Source organism: Pimephales promelas, chromosome 8 (assembly GCF_988280905.1).
Source record: "Pimephales promelas chromosome 8, fPimPro1.hap1.1, whole genome shotgun sequence".
Lineage (NCBI taxonomy): Eukaryota > Metazoa > Chordata > Actinopteri > Cypriniformes > Leuciscidae > Pimephales > Pimephales promelas.
In genome coordinates, this window is record NC_142776.1 from 27652581 (window position 1) to 27670556 (window position 17976).

A 17976-nucleotide genomic window follows, 5' to 3' on the forward strand; every position below is an offset into this window, starting at 1 on the left:
AAAAGAGAAAGCGAGCGGAAAGAGGATGGCTATAAAAGTATAGGAGATCCATCTTTTTCTGACAGTCTATTTAAAAGGCTACACGCCAAAAGAACAACTATATGCCTAAAAAACCTCAGTCTATTTGCAGCCATACATTTTTATGCCACATAAACATCTTGTCAGCGAAATTGATTTCCAACCTCATCTCAATTTTTGACATAGATGGATGAATTAGTGAGTGAAACGCATACAATTACCTCTTTTAATTGAGTGCTGCTTCGCATTTTAAGTGTGTTTTAAAGAGAATCTCAAGGGTTGCTTGAAGGGTCATTTAAAGGTAAAGAGAGGACTTGTAATATTGCCCTGTTTCCATGACAGTTGTGAATAATGGGTTTTCGCCTGGTCGGAACACTGTTTAGGCTTGAGCGCCCCAAAAGAAGTCAAAGCAAAAGATTACAAATTATTTGGGGCTCATTTTCACCTAAACCAAATGAACGCTTGTGGACTGTTGTATTTATAGTATTGCATTCCAATTTCCTTTAGGATCAGGATAGGATGGTACTGTCTTTCTTAATAAGATAGACAGTCCTATCTTGCTCGTCTTCACAACTGAGGGTGGACATCATGCTCATGGCGGCAAATGAATCACTCACTCAATTTCTTTGTTTAAAAAACACTGATTCATTCTGGATGTGTCTTATCTATTTCAATATACATTATGTTTTGGAGTATTTGCGCAACTTTTTACAATAAGATTCAAGTGTGTCATGGAGTAACAATTGCCAAAATTTCATCCAAGGAAAAAAGTTGGGAAAATGGGAAATGCCCAATATCGCAAAAATTATTGCAAATGGTCAAACAATCTTTTTCCTTTTAACTTTAGTGCATAAATTCTATGTTGATATGAAATATTGTTGAGGAAAATGTGTTAGAAGACACCTTTTGACCTCTCTTTGACTAATGTATTGACCACATTTGCTCGAACAAAATAAAATGAAAAACATTTAGTATTTAATCCCTGTTTTTTGGCCATATCAAACTCCAATAGGCTTGACATTTTGTTGTCGTTTCCTGATATTTCCTAATTTAATCATAATAAATTATTATGATATTGACTAGTGAGCTGACCATTTTCAGTTGTCCCATTACTCTCTCCGTTCCAGTTGAGGAAATATGGGATGTGAAAAATACATAATTTGTGATATACACAAAATGTATTGAAATTTTATTGGTAATGGCTGATAAAAAGCAACCTCCTTGAGACCGCAAATTTCACACACATTTTAACTTTGTCGATAACAGAACTGTGTCAAAAGTGGATGCAGGCTATAAATAACATTTTTATAGAGCATTTATTAATCTAGGTAATGTTCACTGTTCATTCAAGGTTGTTTATTAACTAATGTTAGCTAAAATGTTAGTAAAAATGGTGTAGAAGTATTGTTCATTCATTGTTAGGCCATTACCCAATACATTGAACTAACATTAACAAACTGAACCTTATTGTAAAGTGTTAACAGACTCTTAGTAAGAAAGGTCATCAAATCCTTTAAAACCCACCAATATCTTTAAATATTTCACGAGAACTTCAATATTTTCCATCACAATTTTAAATTTAGTTATTCCTCACACTCTTCCATTGGCGACAGAAGGGTGTTTAAATTGTTGTTTCATCAGCTAGCTTTCAGAGCTGAAATCGCTGTAGGGTTTGAGTTAATTTGTGGCTCAGTAGAAACATTGTCCTTGCCTGTCAAACTGGCTGTTGCACTGGATGATGCAGCGGAAATTCTGAAGTTACATTTTCCACATCAAGGTCATTCCCGTCTGGGCTTTAATTGACAGTGGGAAGTTTCAAAATAACCCAATAGCCATAGACTTACATTTCTGACAGGCCTAAATCTCTGGAGGGAAGAATCCATCAAATTCACTCAACCCCCTGCTCTAAATTACTTTATAAACATCATTTTGGGTTTCTGTCACAACGTTCGGTGATTAAGTTGCTCCCGCAGCAGATGCACAGAGGAGGGCTGTGACGATACACGTGTGTAGTGCTGGACAGATTCATCCATTCTGTTCCATAGGGAGAGATTGCATCTACTTTAATTATTGACATGGATGCAGTGGTTTGTGTTATCTCTGTGTTACATGGGCCAGATTTGTTTATATTTGAGAGGGCTTCTGTTTGTGTTGACAACATGCAGATGATGAATGGAGATACAACTTCATGTGCAAAACACACACACACACAAAACACACACAATTCAATACATGCCGTTTGCTTATCTGTTGATTGCTTTGTGCATTGATTTGGTACGTATTTAGCTGGGTCTTACATGTCAATAAAAAAAAAACACTTTTATGGTATTACTAATAGAGATTCCCTGCATTATGAAACATTTTATTTTTCTGGGTTTCGTGTGTGTGTGTCTGAGGACACAAGTTCCTGATGCAATCGAGGTAGGAGTCGATGAAACTAGGCTCTCCGTTGAATGACTGTATGATCTAAAACTGAATTTAAGCTCGTGCAAACAGGTGCTTTTAGGGTATGTGGGTGAGCTGGTGTGTAATGTAGTTTATTTATCCTATGTTTAAGATTAAAAGTTCTTTAAAGTGATTTTTTTTTTATTGAACTTTCCTTTTTACTGTACCTGACACTTATCTTGAGGTATCATATTACATAATTTTGTTTTGGTCTACCCCGTTTTTGCATCAACAATTATAATTTTAAAATTTGAATAGCTTTGAACATGCTGTGTATACTGTTGTTCTCTGCAGTATGTAAATTAATGAGGGTGTGCAATATTGTGGCTCATGTCTGTATGCTTGTGTATAGATGTGGATTGTATTTGAGTCTGAAGCCATCACGTTCTAAAGGAGTCTTAATCTGTTTATTAAGCTTCAATCAACCTCAGGATCTTTAGAGCCTCAGTAATCTGTATCGAAACTCTGCCATAAAAATAGATGGATGACATGGTGCCATATAGCTTAATAAAAAGCACAGTGCTAGAAATGTGCTTGACTAATCAACCTCAAAAGATGTTCTAAAATACCTTGACTTACAAAAGACATATAGGGCCCTATCATACACCCCAAGCACAACGCAAGTGTTTTTTGCTAGTTTCAGTCCGACGCAGTTAACATTTTCACGTCCTGCGCCACATTGTTTAAATAGCAAATGCATTTGCGTGGTCTCTTCAGGCGCATTGTTGGCGTATTGCTATTTTGAGGCAACAGAAATAATTTTTTTTTGTTGTTATTTAAAGAGCACATTAGTAATTTGTGTCTAGGGGGTTTCCAACGCATGTAAACTCTTATTAAAGCGATACACATCAGCACACAAACACCAAATATTTAAAATTAATGGATTACAATGTAAAATATTATTATTGTGTACATAAAGATATGGTGGAATCCGGCTTGTCCCGTAGATGGTGTGCTTGCATTAATCTTGCGCACGAGCAGATCCATTTCCTCTCTGGAGAAGTCTTTCCGCTTGCAAATTCTGCCATGTAAATAGCGAATCTGCCATGGCGTGAGCGCAACTGGCATTTAAAGGGAATGGGAGATGAGATTTAAAGGGAATGGGAGATTGGTTTAACGCACATGTATATCCCAAAACATACCCATTACTCATTAAGAGAATAGGGACAACCGTTTTAGACCATGCACCTGGTGCACTGACCATTTTTCCCATCGATAAACTAGCAAAAGTGGATTTGGACATGCCCTAAGTGAACTTGTGCCTTTCACACCATGCACTTATATCATTAAAATAGGGCCCAAATTTAGGGTGACCAACTGTCTTGTTTTCCCAGGACATGTCCTGTTTTCATATAACAATATAACAATTTTCGGTAACACTTTAGAATACTGTATCTTACTTACTGCAGAATTAATAAGGAATTATTGACGAACTAATAGGTAATTCTTCATTAACTACTTCTTCACTACTGTTAACTACTAAGGAAGATGTGTTAACTAATCAGTATGTAATATAATTTTATGATTGTGTTAAGTATCAGTTAGTTAATCAATAACTAATGAATTCTGTCATACCTCCTGAAGAACTACTATTAATTATCTATTAATTAAGGTTCAAGAAAAATAACTAAGAAGTAACTACTGAACAGTCATACAAAACTAACCTCAGATTATTTGTATATTTTATATACAGTACTGTGTGTGTCTGTTTTTCTCAGCATAGAATGCCACTGAGTAAATTCATGTATTTGAGGCAACGACTGAGGGAAACTGAAAATATAGAGAACTTATTAGTAATTAATAAATAAGTATCAAATAATTCTGCAGGAATTACTTAGAAGCTGGAACAGTATTCTAAAGTGAAAATATAGGGAACCCATTAGTAATTAATAAAGAATTATCAAATAATTATCTAGGAATTAGGCTACTTATAATCTGAAACAGTCTTCTAAAGTGAAAATATAAGGAACTTATTAGTAATTAATAATTAACTTTTAAATAGTTCTTCAGGAATTACTTAGAACCTGGAACAGTATTCTAAAGTGACAATATAGGGAACACATTAGTAATTAATAAAGAATTACCACATACTTCTGACTCAAATCAAACTTACTGTAAATAAAAAAATATTAGCCTATATATATATTAACGTGATCATCTAAACCTTTGTAAAATACACGACAGTTACTTGCGACAAATGCGAAGAGAAGTGAAAAAGGCAACAGTGGCAAGGAACCAAAACTCCATCAGGTGACAGAATGGAGAAAAAATCCTTGGGAGAACCCAGGCTCAGTGTATGTGGCTACCGCCATATTGCCGGAACTTAAATGGTGCAAAAGAAGTTTAAAATGTATAAGAACTAAGTATAATAATAAGGTGTTATATACATGAGATGTTTTTGCTTATTTGCAGATCATAGCCTATAGGTAAATGTCTGCACTTATTTTTCTTATTAGTGCTGAAGAATGACAAACTGACTACTGTGTATGAGTGTTAATTAGTAGTTACTTCATAGTTATATTTCTTGAACCTTAATTAATAGATAATTAATAGTAGTTCTTCAGGAGGTATGACAGAATTCATTAGCTATTGATTAACTAACTGATACTTAACACAATCATAAAATTATATTTCATACTGATTAGTTAACACATCTTCCTTAGTAGTTAACAGTAGTGACTTAAGTGTTAATAAAGAATTACCTATTAGTTCTTCATTAATTCCTTATTAGTTATGCAGTAAGTAAGATACAGTATTCTAAAGTGTTACCCAATTTTCTATCCATACAGAGGAGGCATAACCTACTTTTAAATGTATTGAAATTAATAAGGTATCTTTGAGTAAACTTCGAGTATCATTTGAGTTGGCCGGCCCATGTGTTTGCTGGGCTGAGTGTCCTGGTTTTTGGTCATCAAAATATGGTCACCCTACCCAAAATGTTTAAAGACTCATGTATGCTTAAAGTACTGTATAAGACCAGTAACATCTGTCTGTAAGCTTATATATAAGACCAGTAACATCTGGAAAAGGGATGTCATGCAACATATATACTGTACTCTACCTTTCAAAAGTTTGGTGTCGGTAAGATTGTTTTAATGTTTTTAAAAGAAGGATCTAATGCTGCATTAATTATGGCGAGACTTTTTAAAGTATTTTAAAAGCCAAGAAATCACTTTTAAATCCCCTACATTTCCAAGGCAGCAGTCAGTCATGACGGAACATCTTGTACTTGTGGCCTCTTTGTTTATTTATTTATTTATGTATTCTGTTTGTTTGTTTGGGCTGTGCGATGTTGAGCTGTGGGTCCCCCCCCATCGGTCTCGACAGGATCACTACAGCAGGAATGTTGCCATTTGGTCAGTCAAGCATCCATCTGTGGAGCTCTCTGTGGATCAGACATTTGTGGCTGGGCATAAGGAGTGTTGCAGGGTCATTGAGGAGACATCTTGTACACCCTGCTGTCTCTCTCTCTCTCTGGCATCTACTGTCAGTCACACTCTCAGAAATCTCAGCTGTCAATCAGCACTTCTCCAGGCCCCAGGCAGACAGGCTTTGGCAGACTCTAGTCTGAAGATGGCCCCTGACTGCTCACTAATCAGCTAGCACCAACAGTGAGAGTCTTTTTGCATACAGGAGTTATTTCTCATTCCCTCTTCTCTCCCACTTCCTTTGCTTTTTGAAGTTATTTTCTTGGCTCATAAAAGTGGGAGAGTGACAACAGAAATGGAGTGAGGGGAGGTCTCATTTACACATGTCTAAGTCATTATCACAACATGCCTGTAGGACAAAATAGGAGAATTTACAGAGAAATATCCACAAACACTGCCTATTGTCTGCAACTGAATTTCTGACAAAGTAGTGATGACTTATGCATCTACTCTGTATGATAGGGCATTCATTTACATTTACATTTACATTCAGCACAACAGCACAGGAAGTCCACAAGGAATAAAGCAGAGGACCGCTTTAATGAAGTGTTATCGACAGATCCCCACAAGCCCAGATAGCCTGAGCGAATCCTGAGTGAATCCTGAGCGAAGGGTACCTCTTATTTTGAGTAGGTTCAGACACTGGAGTAAAGCTCTTGCCCTTTAGATGTATTGAATGAACTATCTATCGCTGAAATCATTTTTAATTTATGATGGAATATTTTCAGTTAAGAAAGAAAGTAATATATATAATTAGTCTTTAATGACACTTCCATTATGTCATTCTTTGTTTGAATCTTAATAGGCACAATATGTAGTTTTTTCACTACAAGAGGGCGCTGTTTCCAATAATAACAAAGGCGTAGGCGCACTCTTTATGACGCAGTTTTGGGCTGAATGATGGGACTTGCTGTCAAGCTGATGGATCTAATATTGTTTATGGATGAGTGCAAACATTCATGTTTTTTAACATTACACATTTAATAGGGGTGTAACGGTACATGTTTTCGTATTGAACCGTTTCGGTTCGAGGCTTCCGGTTTGGTACGCATACAAAGCGAACGATTGCTTGGACCATTTTTCTTGCCGGCAAAATTCGTGCTGACGCGGCCAACACAACGTTGCGCAACATCCAAATGGCAAGGGTAATGAAAGCAGAACGAAACTGCGCTCCTCGTTATGTGCTTCATGGATCATTTATCAGTTCGGACCAGCAACATCTGTGCAGCGCGAGCCGATCTCGATCAAACAACACTGTTACCACACCGTGCTAAGAGATCCGGTAAAGAAAACATTTGAATACGCCACTGAGGTAATAACATCGCTGCGAGATCTAGTGAGATGCATTCACATTTCTCCGTTATTAACCGTAGATCTCTATTAGATCAAACAGCGCTGTCATGGAAACCAGGAGAAACATTGTGCCGTGAATGAACTAGTACTTTACGTCCACAGACCAGCAACATTCACCATGGATTTAATATAGTAACACTAACTGTAACCAGTTTGGCTGGAATGGTGAAATGCTTTCAAGTACTCCACACATCTTTTTCCAGCACTTCAAAATTCAAATATTATATAAATAAATATATATTTAAATGTTATTTTTAATGTGATGACCAAAACATTATTTGTTCATCCTTCAAAGATGACCCCTGTTTATAAACCTGAAAGTTTCAAGATCTAGGAAAACTCACACTTATTTAAAAATATTTTTTCTTTAAACAAATAGGAAATTTCTCTGGCATTTCTTTCTTTTTGCTGTATCGAAAACGTACCGAACCGTGACTTTAAAACCGAGGTACGTACCGAACCGTGATTTTTGTGTACCGTTACACCCCTAACATTTAACATTTAATTCTACTGAACTACTGCTGGATTACTCACACAGTTTATTAGACGAATTCAACTTGTGAGGCAACACAGCGCTGTGGTGTGTTTGTTAGCTATACGAAACTAGCATTAAGCTAGATCAACATTAGAATAACAAATGACCATATTATAACATTTAATCATGTTGAGCTAACGTTATATAACTTTGATTTGTTTTGTACATTTGCTCACCTGTCTAATAAAGCTGTCAAGTCGTGATTCGTGACTGTACGTTTACACCGCAGTCGACTTGAGCTTCCAAAGCGGCCGGAAGTCATTCATTTTCAATGGAAGCTGGCTTTTCTCAGCTGCAAGGAGCGACAAATTTATCAGCGTTTTTGTGCTTTGTGAACGGCGTTTTGGTGAACTACAACATACAGTAAACTATTACACGGTTCAGTGGGAAAAAACCAGCAACCAATCGGAATATAGACGTCCTTCGCACCAGCTGATTCTGGAGAAACACACAATGTAATCTTTCGTTCCTACATTTACATTTATACATTTAGCTGACACTTTTATCCAAAGTGACTTACAATTGCTATATATGTCAGAGGTCGCACACCTCTGGAGAAATTAGGGGTTAAGTGTCTTGGTCAGGGACACATTGGTGTCTCGTGGTGGATTTGAATCTGGGTCTCTCACACCAAAGGCATGTGTCTTATCCACTGCGCCATCACCACCCTATACCAAAACCAAAACATCCTACCAAAACATTAGTTAAAAAAATGGAAGAGAAGCTAGTAATCGCCATTGCTTGGTTTCCTACAGGTTTCCTATCATTTATGACATGACGTTGTTTGCTTATAGGGACCGCATGAGCGCAACTTTTATTTGAAATATTTACAAACGCTCGTTTTAAAGTGGGAATGCAAATTATTTGCTCACGGTGACACCGATTTGACCAATTGCATTTATAGCGTAATGGCTAATGCAAATAATAATAATAATAATAATAATAGCTAACTATTCTTTTTTTACCCACCAAATGTGACCGAAATGGCTGTCATTATAAAAGGTTTCTTCAATGTATTACTTAATTTTTCCTACATTTCATGTTGTGACACTTCTATTCTCCCTGCATCGTCAGAACGTTCAAAGCGTCAACAAGCTTACTCGTACTTTTTGACAAGCATCCTTCATAGGGCGGCCAAAGTTTCTTTGACACTCCAGTTGGCTGCAGTGTGTGTGTACATTGAAGCTCTGTCAAGTCCGGACGGAAGAAGTTTATCGCGGACGTGGAGCTCTCGTCATCTCAAAAATGCCACGCTGATATTGATCCTCATTTTAGTTCTCCTTGTTTGCCCCAAAGTCAGCTTGCTATGTTCTGTGTTTGAAAGAAACAAGAACTGGGTGCCGCTAAACGTTACGTACTATGCAGTTGTCCACATCTGTCACCATGGTTACGTCATGGCTATATCAGTATGAACGGAAACCGAGGAGAGCACGGACATTGCGTCATTGACAGGCGACATTTTTTTTTCTGGGACGGCCACTTATTTAAAATTGGAATTTCTCTGAAATAAAAAAATCTTTGGAGATTTTTAGGATATTGCAAGTAAAAAAATTCTTACATATTGTAACTTTAAAGTGATAAATTCACCCAAAATTCTGTGTAATTTATTTACCCTCAAGTCGTTTTAAACCTCTGAAATGCTGAAACATCTATGACTGAGTCAAGAAGTTGAATTTAAGGACCGGATCATTGATTCTTGAACAGTTGAAGGACCGGATCAGGTTGAATCAATACTGAACAAATAGTTCAGACCTTTTCTAAGCGTATTTACGGTTTAATTGAAAAGATTCCATTCAAAAGAATGATTTTTTTTTTTTTCACAAATCAGATATCGCTTTCTTGGCAAGAGGGTGAGTAAATAATAACTTTTTAAATCCTGAATTATGAAAGGCGAAGGTTTTTAATGTGTTTTTTCCCATCATCTTACAGTGATCCTCTAAGTTACCCTGTCTGTCTTTTCAGCCTCTCTCTCTCTCTCTTTCTCTCTCACACTCTTTCTTGATCTCCTGTAGAGGTCACTGTATACCAGTCTCATGTCTTTTTGTCTCCATACACATTTGTTTGACATCTGCTATTACATGTTGTTTGTTTGCTCGGATCTTAATTTTTTATTTTTCTAAATCATACAAGCCCATGTTTATCTGTTTATCAATCATGTTTTTTTAAGGGCGGAGGTAGTACCTTGAGCTGCTTTATGACGTAATACCCCCCTCCTGGATTTTTGCAAAACTTAAGCAATGTGGAGAGCCGAACTACAACAGGAATGGCATTATCTTGTATTTTGCCAGTTCTGTTACAGAATAGTGACAGGGTCTTGTTGTCACACTTTTTACTTATTTATCAATTCTCATGGTCCATTTATGTATTGGCACATCATACAATACAAGCTACTGGTAAGAATAAAATGTTATTGTTGTTGTTAGTACACAGTTATACAGAAATATATTTAATAAATGTTGACCTTTTGTGACAATAATTTTGGGCACTTTATGCGCTAAGTTGTCACAGTGGGCATAACGTCCATAACGGGCATAACGCATAACAGGGGGTATTACAGCACAACAATTCGTAAAAAGGCACAAAAAAAAAAAATGGTATGCCGAAATACCAAATAAAAAATTATATTAAATTACATTATGTAGATAAAACATGAAATTATTATATATTACTACATCCTTTCAATCATAGTTTTGTTTTAAAAATAATTTCTTTATAATGGTAATTTAAGAGGTTGTTCGGAGTGGCTACAGAAAAAAGAGTGCAACCGGACCCATGCGAAAACAAGGGTAATATCAGAAGGGCATTAAATGTAGTCACGCAATGCTTTTATAACATTAACAAATTGAGAACAAAGAATAGTTTGCACATTTTAACGTGATATGATAAGCGATCATTATTTAATCTGTCCGATTTACTGCAATGCTTTTTTTCCCCTTAGTTGGTTAGAACAAAAGTAGATACTTGTTTAGATAACATTTTCCGGTAAAAATTCTTATGTTGGTCATACTTCCAAAAAAGTAGAATCTGTGATTACGAATGCCAGTATCCACACCGATGCGGTGACCGACAGCCGCACATTCTCCTCAAAAATTGGATTCATCCGCACCGTGCCTTGCCGAGGCACAACCCACGTAAAGTTGATAATTCCGCGAATGACTGCTTTTGCAGATTTGCAGATGGTGAGAAAGAGAAAAAACTGTTGATTGGAGCTTTAAACCAACATACAAAAATAAGCATTTGTGACTTTATATTTTCTGTCAGAATAGTCCTGTTACAACTTCCCTTTGTGACAGATCTCCTGCTTGTACACAAATATGTCATTGCGAAAACAACCATAAATGCCTCACTACAATGGGTTATACACCAGCCGTATATTGGGAGATAAGTCATAGGATTAGATTTCAGGCCATACAGATCCATTTACCACATCTCTATCAGTGGTGGCATTTTAAAATGTGATGCCATCTGGTTATGATGAGAGATGTGGTGGATGCACAGGCAAGGAAGTATAATCTGAAGCTAGATGTTTAGCAGAAAGGGCTGTATGATGCTCTTGATATGAATGATAATTAATAAATAGTCAAGTGAATTTTAAGAGGATTTATGCCTCATGCAGGTGCTCATTTAAATCTTATATAAGTGTTTAAATGCATCAAGATGCAAGCATTAAATGGGGAATATGATTCTGTTGATGAAATGTAATCAAGGCCTCCATCCACATTATATGGAGAGCCATTGAAGTGGATGGGATTTCTACTTAGTGCTTTAGAATATATATTCATGAAATACCACAGCAAATTAACTGTACAAGTTCACTGTAGTCGCATTTTAAAAGGGTGAAAATTAACCCACCCTCTTGTTCCTCTAGGGGATTGACTTTGCGTCCTTTACTGGTTACATGTTCCTGGGAATCTGTCTGGTGTTGCTGACCTCATTTCCTTTTCTGAGAATGCTGTACTGGAATAAGAAACTTTACAACAAGGAATCCAGTGAAATCGTGGGTGAGTATTAATTTATTCTGCTCTGCAGTAGCACATCAGGTTTCCCAAAATCGCTTGGATCTATCCTCAAGTGTACTGCGGAGAAACTCGTATTTCCTTCCTTTATGATTCAAGCGCTTTTGTTCTGACATGTGCAATAAAAAATGTATTCATAATCCCATTGACCTAGATCTTAAAGAATGAGCAATCATTTCTAAAAACCATTGAGAGGTTGAGGGAATACTTGATCTTCCTTGTTGACAGCAATCCTTCCTATATGAGAATGTGAACGAGTGTCATACACCGTTCATACACTATTTACACCAAATCTCATATCCTATCCAAAGCTCCTTACATTTGGCCTTTGACTGGGATAGGCATAGAGTCTACCCTTTCATGGATGATTATAACCTCAGCAATACATAATTTTTCATCCCCCCTCCTCCCGCACTTCCCATGATCACATTGATGCGTTTAGTCTCTCTGTACCCTTCAGGCTGTTTTCCCTGATATTTCCATTATTCTTATCGGATGAGCCTGTGCTGAAAGCCTTAACGCGTCTCTATTAAATACATAAATCCTGTCGTAGATGACCTCTCTCAAGACCCAGACTTATGCAATACTCTCAGGCAGGACTTATTTATTTGTTTTTTGAGGGGTCAAGGTTTGCCTGGTTAGCATGGCTCATTTACCCCCTGCTGGTAGATGTTGTAATTACATCATCTGGGCTCACAAAGCATATATTTTCCATTGACAGGAATTCGAAACTCCTTTTGTATTTTGATTTTTTTTTTTTTTTCAAGGAACATTTATTTATTTCTTTGGCCTCTTCTTTTCCCCTTCACATGACAGCTGAGCATAGTCGCCAATGAAGGGCTTGGAAATGTAGGTTATTGCGGTGTTATTGGTCACATTTAGAGCTCAGGTGATTTGCTCAAAAATGTCTGTGCCCAGAACTGACACAGACACATTGACAAAATTCTCTCATCCTCCTCATGCTGTTCCAAAGCTGCATGACTTCCTTCTTCCTTCTTATTGTTTTAACCGTTCTGTCAATACACTGAAAGTCATTGACAATATTGGAAAAATAAAACAGGGTTGCCAGGTCCCAAAGATATTTCCAGCCCAAAACTGACTCAAAACCCCCCCAAAACTGTTATTCTGTTTTAAATTTTATTTGAACGATTTCAGATAGCCTAGCTTAAATGGAATATACTTTTTTAAATTATTATTTTATTTTATGATTATGTTTTTAGGTAGTTTGCATGATAAATTGTTTAAAATGTGAGATAACAGTGTCACAACATGTTTCACACTGACATAGCTATCCGTACAAGCTTATTTTTGTCATAAAATGCATATTGTCCTTTCACTTCATTAAATTACTCTGTTTTCTGATCTCAGTCAAGACCATTATTAATAGCCTACATACTCTTCTCCCGTCATCGACTCTTCTTCTCTCTACATTCACCCTTGTTTTGTCTATTCAAGCATCAATGAGCAATTAATGTACAATGGCACTCTCAATTAACCTGCCTTGAAATTCCTGATGTGGTTGAAACTCATGTAACCTCTTGTTTGTGATGTGAAATCAAACGTGCCTTCATACAGCCTCTTCCTCTTTCAGTGGTCCTCAGGTTGGGATGTATTAATTCCTAGGATAAAAACACATTAGTAAAATGAACTATTTTAATTTTTCTTTGATTACAAATAAGCGTTTTGGCAGCCATGGTACATTATAAAAGTAGCCACTTTTAAAAAGAGCTCACTGTTGGGGTGAACTGTTAATTTAAGATAATCACATACATTTCATTAGCTTTTTCTGGATGATTTTTAACTTAAATGATTTTTTGTATTTTTTGGTTGTGTGAATATTGAAAATAAATATTGAAAATAAACCGTAGAGTCTTCCTCCAGTTATCAAGCTCTCTCTACAGATGGCCATTAGCCTCTTGAGCAGCTGCTACTTTTGCTCCACGGAGACCAACTCCTCACATCTCCCATACAGCTCCACACCTGAGGTCTCCTTAACACACATGAAGTATGACAATAGCTCTTTTATAATAAACCTCTCATTTCAGCCATGCACTGTCTGGATACAGACTCTGAGCTTCCTAGAGAGGCTTTCACACTACCCAGAAGTCATAATTTGAGGAAAGCACACAGTCTTTTCTAGAGTCACACAGTGGTTGATCATCCAATTTAAACCAGGACTTTGAGTCATCCTTTGATTCTATGAAATAACATGATGGTGGACAGCTCGGATCAGTCCATTGTCACAGCAGATTTGTGTCCTTATAGCCATCAAGTTTGGGCTATAGATGAAAAAGTAGTACAAAACCCCACATACATTTACTTGCGTTTTATACACACTGAAACGTACAATATTGACACAGTATTGACTGCATGCACTAAAAAATAAATAATTTACGTACGAGCAAGTTTTAGGTGTAAAAATGTGTACAAATCGTTATTTATCAATTTTATCAATCAATTTTAAATATCAATTATTTATCAATTTAAATAATTAAAGATAATTAAAGAGATTTAAATTAAAGATTGCTGCCCCGGGAAGCTTTAACAACTTCGTTAAAGTTTTAACAACTGCTTCGTCACAGATTGTGACATGCTGTGTTTTGGTTGATGTGTGTTTGAATGTTGATGTTCAATGATGTTGACATTTGAAATCACCAAAGGAAACACACCCCTATCTTGATGCCTCCGACCTTAATCTTGATTTAATCTTTAAGAACTATAGATTACATAAAACTTTGGAAAATAACTACTGGTTGACCTCATTTCAAATAGATAAAAGATAAACTAGACAGATTTTTAAGCTAAGTTTTTATTTTACATTCTTATTTTTGACATTTATATATATATTTAATAAGGCAGACTCAAATTCTTCTTTAGACTCAAATTCACAACCCACAAGTTGTTTTTAAAGAGTGTTGACATGATAATTTCTAGCATTTCTCTTGTTTGGTCTTGTCAGCCACCCTGGCTTTAGAATTTATTAAAAGTGAATACATTTTTTTGTTATTAACTTTTTAATTGATAAAATCACTCTCCCCATACTGCAGCCAAGACAGTCTCAACAAATACTTTTGGGAACAATTGTTTTTTAATTTTTTTTTTAATGTAATTTTTGATTGAATTTGATTGATTTGATTTTAGAGTATATAACTGCATCAACTTATCAGTAAAACAAGATAATTTAGAAACAGTGAATTATATTTGTTCATGCTTACAGAACACCTACACTCTTAGAAAAAATGGGTCATTGGGGTTCTATATATGAAGCATACAAGAACTGTTATTTTGAAAACTATAAATTATGAAAATTATGTGATTAATGACTCACCCTCATGTCGTTCCAAGCCTGTAAGACCTCAGTTTATCTTCGGAACACAGTTCAAGATATTTTAGTCAGAGAGCTTTCTGTCCCTCCATTGAAAATGTATGTAAGGTATACTGTCCTTGTCCAGAAAGGAAATAAAGACATCATCAAAATAGTTCATGTGACATCAGTGGGTTAGTTAGAATTTTGAAGCATCGAAAATACATTTTGGTCCAAAAATATAAAAAACTTTATTCAGCATTGTATTCTCTTCCAGTTCTGTTGTCAATCGCGTTCAGTGACGCTGCTGACATGTTCTCTGGGTTTGCTAGCTGCTTCACCGCGTTGACAATGAATACAAAAATGAAGGATAATTTTTTGGCTTCAGTTTCTTAAAAAGATGAATCTTTCCCGTAGAGTAAGCTAACTTGCGTAATACGAGAGAACCACTCGTTAAAAAACACTTCAGCAATGTCTTACGTCATCAGCATCACTGAATGCGGATGACAACAGAACCGGAAGACAATTCAATGCTGAATAAAGTCGTACTTTTTGTTATTTTTGCACCAAAATGTATATTTGATGCTTCAAAACATTCTATTTAACCCACTGATGTCACATGGACTACTTTGATGATGTCTTTATTACCTTTCTGGACAAGGACCGAAAGCTCTCGGACTAAATCTAAAATATGAGGACATGATTTTGGGGTGAACTACCCCTTTAAATTTATGTATGTTTTGTGCCTGTTATTTCAGAGATAAATACAAGATGACAGACAAGCAACTGAAAAAAGAGAATTTCTTTCTCAGAAGGCAGGAAGGCACGCTTTATATGTTCTCCTACACCATTGGCCTTTGCCTACTGTGAGAATTGTCTTCCTTTTGAGACAACATCAGCATGGGACCAGCACCAGCCAGAATGCAAATCTCCCAGTGATTATTGGGTTATTGGGTGGCTAACACAATGAGAGAGTGTTGATCGGTGTGGAGTTGATGCAAAGTGTTAGAACTCTGCTCTGTACAGAACAGAACTTATATTATCGGCTTGCCGGTTCCCTGTGAGTTCTGCGTCTGGAACGAAAGACCTCCACTAAACCTGATGGTGACCACTCAATGCCAGTCCAATTTCTAATTCTGTATAGCCTTAAGTCCCCACAGAGCCTCACTTTCGAAAAAATCAAACCTGCTGTGAGGCTGATATAGTTTTCCAGGCCCTCGGCATGATGCATTACTGTGTCAATTAGCTTCTGGAAAGCTTTCCTAGCTGCCTCACCATCACATGGTGAGAAGTCATGCTGAAAGACTAGTACAAATCCTTGCCTATTTTATATCTTTGTTTTTCCTTCTCCCTTATCTTCTGTTTCCTTTTCTTATCCATTCTTTTTTGTAACTGCCTAGTCTGTGCTTCATCCTCTTCCTCTTCCTCTTCCGTATCCAATAATAGTCCAATGCATTAACCCCACAAAAAAATCCAAAGCAAAGGAAACAACAGCACATCACAATTATTCACAGTTTGACTGTGGCACTACTGTATAAATACTCAGTACAGATAAAATGATGTGTAAATAAACAAAGCAAGTGACATATTTTTAAAAACATTGTTACTCACACTTTTGTGTTGCGACATTGCTGTCGGATCCGATATAGTCGGCACTGCATCATCTTTTATTTTCAGTCTCTCTGAAAAGTATGCGCTGAACTGTGTTTTTTGTCTAAAAATATATCAGCAGTTAAATAAAGCGAGGAAAAGAACAGTTTCTTACTGCCTTGATCTGGAACTTCAGTTCTAAAGTTCATCCACGCTTTTTTAATGTTAGGATCACAAGGAAGGCAATGCAATGACTGTGTTTTCCAACAAACTGGCACTGCAAAATGTCTTGCAATCCTAAAAGGGATCTCAGATGTTTTATTGTTGGAGTGGTCCTGTGTTTGCATCTCTGGTCTGACATGTGTGAATAGGTGGGCGGGGCTAAATTGGCACTGATGTAGAAGTTGGCACGGATTTTCCTCTGCAGTCTTTCATTACACTTTTACGTCATACTGTTATAAAATCTTAAACGAGTCATTTTCTGTACAATTACATTTTAGAGTAAAACGACCTCTTGTATTTCAGAAGATTTCATCTCTCAACTTATGACCACTTTAATTCAGCCTTAAACTTTAAAGGTGCTATATGTATTTTTTAGCGGCCTCTATCGGTGATGTTTCAGATTGCAACCAATTATTACAACAGTGCTCGTGAACTTGCGCGTGCTCGAACACAAGAGCGAGCACTCATGGTACACGGCCACACTGAGACTTTCAACACACCGGAGAAAGCATCACACAACATTTGTAAACTTATGTAAACTCCCACTGCAACATTACAATAATAGGCTACTTTTATCAGCTTGAGCGCGGATGCACGTCACATCCGATGGATTTCGCAGAAAATCCGACCCGGAGACTTCACATAGAAATAGGAACACTGGCTTTCAGAGTTAATAGCAAAACCCGACAAGTGGATCATTGTAATGTGTGATTACAACCCCTTCACACACTTAAAAAAGGATTAATTTTAAAAGAAATGTTGCATATAGCACCTTTATATTGTTTTTTTCTTCAAATTGTAAACCGTTATTGCTTCCTAATTCGGTCACAGTATTTAAAAATACTGATTCTGAGATTGGCCTGTCTTCATTTAACTGTTATCTGGATAAATTAAGTTATGAAATTAATTTTCATAGGTAGTGGCTACAGAAATGGCAAAGATGGTCCAAAGCTTTGGGCTAAAAATAATCTGAATAAATGATCAAATGTGTTACAATTATCCCTCCCTTTTCTTTTTTTCTAGATTGGCTCTGTTTGACCATAAATCCACATCGTTAATAGTTCT

The 17976-nt window shown here is 36.5% G+C and overlaps 1 protein-coding gene across 1 annotated transcript in view; it reads left to right on the forward strand.

Annotated features, from left to right (window-relative positions):
- oca2 (oculocutaneous albinism II) overlaps positions 1-17976 on the forward strand; it is an 85347-nt gene that overhangs the window by 26665 nt on the left and 40706 nt on the right. Inside the window, exon 14 of the mRNA XM_089134256.1 lies at positions 11648-11780. Within this exon, the coding sequence (XP_088990382.1) occupies positions 11648-11780 (133 nt within the window). The remainder of the gene's footprint in view (positions 1-11647; positions 11781-17976) is intronic.